This window comes from Mytilus galloprovincialis, chromosome 5, assembly GCF_965363235.1.
Source record: "Mytilus galloprovincialis chromosome 5, xbMytGall1.hap1.1, whole genome shotgun sequence".
NCBI classification, from domain to species: Eukaryota; Metazoa; Mollusca; class Bivalvia; order Mytilida; family Mytilidae; genus Mytilus; species Mytilus galloprovincialis.
Window position 1 is genome coordinate 80,853,948 of NC_134842.1, and position 8,667 is coordinate 80,862,614.

The 8,667-nt window shown below is 31.8% G+C and overlaps 1 protein-coding gene across 1 annotated transcript; it reads right to left on the reverse strand.

Annotated features, from left to right (window-relative positions):
• Positions 1-980: 980 nt before the first annotated feature.
• Positions 981-5,934, reverse strand: LOC143074763 (uncharacterized). The gene is made up of 3 exons (XM_076250051.1): positions 5,902-5,934; positions 4,600-4,951; positions 981-3,392 (listed from the first exon to the last, which is right to left on the reverse strand). Exons 2-3 carry the CDS (start codon positions 4,922-4,924, stop codon positions 1,396-1,398), a joined length of 2,322 nt encoding a protein of 773 aa, XP_076106166.1. The 5' UTR covers positions 4,925-4,951; positions 5,902-5,934; the 3' UTR covers positions 981-1,395.
• Between the last annotated feature and the right edge of the window lie 2,733 nt (positions 5,935-8,667).

Below are 8,667 nucleotides of genomic sequence, written 5' to 3' on the forward strand. Positions count from 1 at the left end.
CACTTATTTCCATATGTAATAACCTGCATTGTACCACAACTTCTACGGTATTAATTTTACGAATTGTGAGCTTTACAACAGATCGTGTTTATGACTTCCTTCATGCTGTATTTTTTTATTTTATAGTTGTTTTAATATATAACTTTAATAACGTTAAGTGATTTGTTGATATTTATTGATTTGGTTTGTATGTCCGTTCATTCACCCTTTGGTGGTCGACTGATAACAAAGGGTCTAGGTAAATTCATCTAGGTGGGACGACAGGAAATTTGGACGTCCATTGCAAAACAATACTATGTTGACAGACATGTTGCATTTCAACACACCAGCTATGGACCACTCATAAAGTTCATGCGATAATTTTGTAAAGTACAGAAATTATGGTTTTCTCTCTTCAATATGCATCTTATATCTCGCACCACATGAGATAGCGAATTTATACATCCCTTACTGTCAAACGTCCATCACACTTTGAATTGGCAACGGTTATACAGCCGGTAGAGGTATAAAGAGACCATAGTTCTTTGCGCCACCCCCTGATAGTCGTATAGACAGGAAGGTGTAGGGTTTAGACATTGATAACCTTTGGTTGTGTTTTGGTATTGATGTTGTCTGTTAACTAGGGAATTATATAGCGATTGCTGTTTAATACGTATTGTATGAACACTTTTTTTTTCTTTGATACATATTGACGATTTTTTTATGTCTCATTTCAGTTAACGCAAATAGCCTATTTATTGTAGTCAATAAAAGTTGAGATAATAATTCAAATTAATTTTTCATTTTATCTTAACATACTGTTATAATCGAATTTATATTCACAATAATAACATAAGGAAATTAACAGCAATGATTTCTTTTAACAAAGTATGTTAATTTCAATGAAAGATTACTTTTCGACTTGAGAAGACATCAAGTATGTATACATTTGAAATAAAACGGAGAAAATAACAAAAGATGACAAAACACTAGTTGTTTCGATGAAAACGAAAAAGGTCGTACCTACACTATCATATCTTTATGAATACAGTATCAAACACCATAACAAAGTGATTTAGATAACAAGTGGTGGACTCAAAAAAATTGAACATGAAAAGATCGTAACTTAAAGAGTTTGCCAATGATCTGGATAATTAGCTATGACGACGAACTATATTAAGACTTGATTTTTCTTATTTATTTTTTTTCTGTCAGGATTTTTACATCACCCTGTTAGCACTATCTGAATAAGGTGTTATAGGGTTTAAAGAATATAACAACAAAAAACTATCGTTTTACCAAGAAATAAATTAACTATGATATAAATCATTTGAAAATCTCTCTCTCTCTCTCTCTCTCTCTCTCTCTCTCTCTCTCTCTCTCTCTCCATTTTCACCTTTCTATAGAAAATTAGGATTACATGTGCTGTGCATATATTGCACGTTGCCTCAACTTTCGGTTCATCTTTTGTTGAATGTTTATTTTTTTTACTATTGCGCTCTCAGTCAGTAATCCGGAACAGTGTAATGCACTGTCATAATAATAATAAGCGGACTGTAAATCCCCAGATGTCTGGAAACATTCTCCAAGTATCATTAAGCATACCGATAAATTATTTGAAGCAATGTAATGTTTAATATCTACTGCCGTACGTAAATCGCGTAGTGCTTGTTCCCTGTTAAAGAAATCCTTGGTATGATGACAACAAAGATAGCGGAGATAAAATGCCATAACTACTGATGGTACTTGGAGTTCTCTAATGGTTGCATCATAATGAAGTTCTTTAGGTATCATTGTTGAATAACTTATAAATATGATATCCCTTAAAGTTATCATTCTCATTTTATCTATCAATGTCAACATTTTAAAGTCTGTTCTGCGCTGATAATATTCCAATGCAGCCGAACTGTATATGACGTTATTTAGTGGAATCATATTTTCGGAGATACAACTTGTAAGAACGTAATGTATAATTTTTAGTGCTACATTGTACTGTTCTAATTTGTAATAATAAGTTGCATACAACACCCAACCAGTTATTGAATCAGAGTATGTACTATTTCTGAACAGTTTACGGAAAATATTATAAAAGTACTTATTAGATACCAAGGATAATGGTACTATCTGTATGATATGCTGACTTACAAAGGCATGATAAAATTTACAAACATCCTTCATAAATATTGACGATTCTTTCTTTGACAATGTTTTTAAGAAACGTAGAATTCCAAAAGCTGTGTCAATATTATTACAAATATCAATGTTTAACGTTCTAAAAAACAATGTTTCCAACTTAGTTGCTGATTTTATTTTTGTAAGCGAAGAAAGTGCTTTGCTATCCATTCCACGAAAAAGGTGATGCAGTAATGACTGTGCACTTCTACTTTTAATTCTATCTAGAACTTTGAGAAGTATATGCTTATTTGACATATCGATTTTCCCCTTAAACATATTATGTGATGGTATAAAGTAGTTAGGACAGTAACACTTGTCAACACATGTCATTAGTTTGTCAATGCATAGTAAAAAGCAATGAAATAATTCAGAAAACTGAAACTGATTAATGGACACTTCTTCTGATACCCAAAATAAAACAGTTTTCATGAAATATGAGCATAGCAGATCTTTTGTCTTGTCGTCTCTATTTATAATATTTTTTAAAGTCAATTTGAGAAGAGAATAACAAAGTAATTGTGTGTAGTTAAATGCGTGACAGAGTTCTTTTTCTGCCATTGAAAATGATATACGCCATAATAAATCATTGTTCTCTTCAATTTTTGGACCAATTGCTACCAATATACAGCCAAATTTTATTATTCTTTCGATAACATGTCCAGATGGCCATTGATAAGGTCTATGACGAAACATCCAATTTTTAGCTTGACGTGGCCAGAAATGTGATCGAAAGCAAAATGCGAAATCTAAATTTTGTTCATCATCAGATAGACAGGGCCCGTGAACTTGTAATTGACATGAACGCGTCATTCTGATACAATCCCTTAAAAACTTTGTATTAGATAAATATTCCCCATTTTTTGATTTGACAACACTTTTTAACAGAGAACATTTTCCTCCCTTTGCTAATAGTTTCAGTTTTGTAAATCCGCTATGTTTTGTACTGTCTTCCATCAGGAATGTAGAGAATTGTACCGGATGGTTCAACCTTTCTTGATAATCAATAATGTTTATAAAGTTGTAAACAATCATAATATCCACGTCACTACCCGGAAGGTCAAGTCCTTCTGCAATACTACCACTTGATATCCTGGTGTAGTTTAATTTGCATTTTTGAACAATTAAGTCAATCAAAAGAAATAGTTTTTGTCTCAATCTGATTGTTTTCTCACTTCCTGCTAAGTTTTGAAGAAAGGAGCAAAGTTCTTTATCTTCCAATGTTATTCTTTTGTAAGTATCTGTAAGAAATAAAACCAACCAATATAAATATATTGAGAAGGAAACAAATATCTCGAATTAAGGATAATTTAGTTGTAACAATTGATCATGCAGTTTATAAATAGAATTGCTTCCTTGTCTACATCTACGTTTCAATTAACAGCAAACACTTGAAGTTTGTATTCAGTTTATCTGCATCAGCACATTGTCATTTATAAATTTGTATTTCTTAATTTCAAAAACAGCCCCCAATAATCAATGCTAAAACCATGTGCACTAAGGTTAATCCTAGAAATTAAATTAAGAATTAATACGAGGGTTTTCCTCAAACATTTTCCCATTTATATTGGAATCAATGCCGTACAAAATAGGCTCACAACTAAAATTATGTTATCATAGAAAAATGAATTTTCACCGGTTGGTGTTAAGTTCTCAATTATTCATACAGTTATCGTTAAACAAAAGCTGACATTATTATATGATATGCAGAATTTTGTTGTTCAACATGTAGTTAAACAATTCATATAATTAACTTTAACAATGTTTAACGAGTCATTTACATTTAATCGCATGATAAGTAAATAAAATGATCACATGTGCTGTTCAACTTATTTGAATCATTGTATTAGTTAATCAATGTATTACATGTAATATCAAATCAAAGGAATTATTTTGGGATATAAGTAAGTGCATTCCACAATGTATTGAACATCCGGGCCTCTATAACTGCCTGTTCTACCAAAATAAATATGGCTATATAATGCGTTTTATTGCAGTTGTCCTAATAGTTATCAAAGGTACCAGGATTATAATTTAATACGCCAGACGAGCGTTTCGTCTACATAAGTCTCATCAGTGACGCTCAGATAAAAATAGTTATAAAGCCAAACAAGTACAAAGTTAAAGAGCATTGAGGACCCAAAATTCCAAAACGTTGTGCCAAATACGGCTAAGGTAAACCATACAAACCCTAAACCTTGGCCAGAAAAAGCTGTGTTTGCTCTTTGATGACACTAAAATGAACAGAAATAAAAGCGTTATTTCTTAGCTTTTTGTGTAACTGCTGTGCACATACCGATTGAGTGTCATGGATGGATATCCCGTATCAGTTTTCTCTTTCTATGTATCAGAAAGGAGACTCGTTTTATCTTAATTTGGTTTATCTGTTAAGAATATGCACCGTATAATCATTTTTGTTTCTTCAATAATATCAACACCTCAACATACCTGGATCAGAGTGTTCCAAATATTCCAGATATTGATTACACATTTTGTCAGGAAAACGTATGTTTAACAATTGTAATTCATCGCGTTGTCGTCGTTCAATACAAGCCTTAAATGTTCCATGAAATTGATTAATAACTGGTCTGATTAAATTATTTCGTAAAACAACTGTTCCGTCAATAGTTTGATGTAAACAAGGAATATGGTCCCTTCTGGTCATGCAATGCGCCGCTTTAAACATATCCCAGTATGATAATTTCTTCATGCCGTAGATATTGTCACTGATTGTATTGTCCTTAATGTTTGACGCCCTGTTAATATTCGTCATGGCGTGAGTGTTAATGCAAATTTCTTTCTAAAAATGTAAACAAAAAACGCATGGGTTATTTAACAGCATTTGAAATAATGATTCACTAACTTAAAGGTTTATTCTATTTTTGTTTAGTTCTTGACTTTTCTTACAACATCGTTGTGATAACCTGAAACATAAAACGATAACCACCATGTTAATCCAGGTATATTCCACCAAGGTGCTTATCTGATTACGAATCAGGGAGTGGTTAAAACATGATAAACACAAAAAAACCCGCTTAAGTTTACATTTAACTACTAGTATGTAAAAAAAAAAGTTTAGTGGTGCATTAATCTATCATTTGTTTCCTTTTCCTCTTGTAGTATTTCAAGATATAAAATTGTTTGAAACTAATAATTAAGGAAAGTTAATTAGGTAATTTGCCTTAATTCTTAACAAAATTTTATCTTAAGATTTCCCGAATTGAAAGACACGTAAAAACAAACATCTACCAATTGTAAACCGGATGAGGGTAATTGCAAGATAGGACAGTTAGGTCGGCGTTTTTTCTGTCGTGTCTGATTCTTGCAAAGACTAAAACTTAAATAATCTATGTTGGCGGTTTATGAAAATTAATGCTGTGAATTTGCAAAAAAGTAAAATTTCAAATCATAGGAAAATATTTGATAAAACATGAAAAGATATAAATGTTTATTCGATTTGAGTTTTTTGTGAATGAAGATATAGCTTGATGGTATAAGAACTTTGAACTTTGAACTTTGAACTTTGAACAGTGTTTTAAACTGTAACTGCCAAAGAAAGCCCAGATAGTTTAAAATGCTTTCAACAGCGAAGTCAATAATAAATAACATTATTAGATTGAGTTAAGACTGCAATTTAATCACAGCTACATTTATTCACGGCGATTTGTTTAATTCAACAATTAAAATGTGTTTTCATCCGATTATAAGTCATATAAAGACTAATGAAGATCTTAAGTTGTTCTAACAAACCTTCGGTATTTTGTCCTTCCTCTTGTTTTGTATCCCTTTGTTACTAAATTTAAATGCGCTAAAAAGGCAGCACATTGTAGCATATAAATTAAACAGAGAGATCGTACGATAATTTACTAAACTTTTCACCGTAATAAAACCATTTACAGGAAATAGTTTCATGTTCGTTTTAAACAAACAAACGTTACAGAAAATTGTAAAATATTAACTTGAACATGTTTAAACAAGAACACTATAAATTAAATGATACATGTTTTCAAATAAGATCGGTCATAAATATTTTTCTGGCATGAGTTATGAATCGATGGTTCTTGTTCAAAAATTTTTCAAATAAGCAATATGATTGAATTAACATCTCAAAAGTTGGTAGTTGTACATGTTTCCTCAAACTTAAATGAATATATTTTAACTTGTTTTTTGTTTTTTTTTGAATTTCAAACATTTATTTTGACGTTATATTTAATTCTGTTCTTAATTAGTGCTTACCTAACAGTCTAAATGATAAACCACTGAATAGTCTATCAACCTTATGATGATCCTATCAAACAGGTGTACGACTCTTCGATAATCACGTTTAATTTTTTAAAGTTTGTGGGTTCTAAAAGGGTGAGTTGTAGTCATTCATACTGCACTCGTTCTATTTGATCAGTCACAATGCGTTGACTCTATATTTCTATGTAATATACAGTCACTGACCCGATATTACTTTTCCTCATGAATATCTAAATCGAAGTTGCCGAAACTATATCTTATTATTCATACGACCTCTTCAACCTGTTCTTGTTTCCAATTTATACAACGAAGCGTGGAACGACTCCAACATACTTCTTTTACATTTTTTGTAAATAAAACATATGTAAATGTATGTGGGTTGAGATCGAAGCTTAAGTCTCCTGAATTTCAGGAACTGATGCTTATGTATGATATACTTATATTTTTGGAATCAAAGACTGATGAATTTGACATTCTAGGGATGCCTGATGGGTATAAGTATTTTGCTAAGCATAGAACAAAATTTAAAAAGAAGTCGGGGGGTATAATGATTTGTTTTAAAAGTAATCTAGAAAAGTTTTTGAAATTTCCAAAATCTAATTCTGAATTTGTACAGTGGGTAGTATTGGAAAAGGGGTTAGTTGATTTTAATAAAAACTTGTTAATGGGTTGTATGTATCTTCCACCTGAAAATACTAAGTATACAAGCAATGAGGCGTTCACAGAGGTTGAAATTGAAATGATAGAACTTGTTAATAAGTATGATGGTCAACCTCTAATTGTTGGTGATTTGAATGCCAAAACCAAATTGTTAGATGATGTTGTCATCCCTGATGACGGTCTTTTTGATATACTGGCTGATTTTGAAGATGACAGTTTTGTGTCATATTTGTACGATTACCAAAATTTATGTGACAATAATGTATCTTTAAAGCGATGTTCAAAAGATGACAGTGTGCCTAATAACTATGGGTACAAACTTATAGATTTTTGTAAATGTAACAATTTGTATATTGGTAACAGTAGGTTACCAGGTAATGACTATATGATAGGCTTGACTACACGTAATAGTGTATCTCTTATTGATTATTTATTACTGTCCTCCAACATTTTTTCACTGATAAAAGAATTCAATGTTCTCGAATTCAATCCACTTTTTTCTGATGTCCATTGTGGCCTATGTTTTTGTTTTCATGCTTCAGTGAACATTTTTACTACACATTCCGATGATAATTGTAGCAGTCAGCGTGGTCATGCGCGATGGGTTTCAGACAAGGAAAACCGGTTTATTGAGACACTCGTCAGTGACGTTACAAAACTAGACGAGATATCACTGCTTTTGTTGGAGGACAGTAGCGATCCAAAAGAACGAATCAATACAGTCGTTGACAAAATATGTGATATTTTTAAGAGCACTGCTAGTCGTGTTTTAAGCCAAAGGGAAAATCCTATCTGTCTGGTTCTTCTAACCAACTTTGGTTTAATAAACAATGCAGAGATAAGCGAAAGTTTTTCCATAAAGCAAAAACCCGTTACAGCTTTAATAAAAATAAAGCGAACCGAGACGAGATGAAAAAGTGCGGGAAAGTTTACAGAGCCGAAATGAATAAAAGTTTTGAGAGTTTGCAACATACACTAGAATCTGACATGCGTAAACTTTCGAAAAAAGATTCTGGTAAATTTTGGAAAATCTTGAAAAGATTGGATAGAGGGGGGTCTGATAAAGATATCCAAATTACTATTGATCAACTATATGAGTATTTTAAGTCATTAAATAAGAGCGATGTTCCAGATGATGATATTGATTTTGAGGATTTAGTTAATAATATAAAAAGTCAGGGGGTTATTGAAATTAAAGATCAGGAAATTACAGAGGACGAAATATTGTCAGCTGTTAAAAAATTATGTAATGGCAAAGCCCCAGGGGAAGATGGGATTGTCCACGAATATATAAAAAGCACGGTGAATCAATTTTTGCCTATTTACACTAAGTTAATCAATTTAGTGTTTGATTCTGGAATCGTTCCCAAATCATGGCTTATTGGTATCATTAAGCCGTTATTTAAAAAACAAGGGGGATCCAAATAATTTGGATAATTACCGAGCTATTTGTCTTACATCGAATTTAGGAAAAGTGTTCACCTCTATACTTAATTCAAGACTTAATGCTCTGTCAGACGAGATCGGGATTATAACTGATGCCCAGGGTGGTTTTCGTAAGGGGTATTCTGTCCAAGATAGTATGTTTATCATGCATGCTTTAATTTCACTATA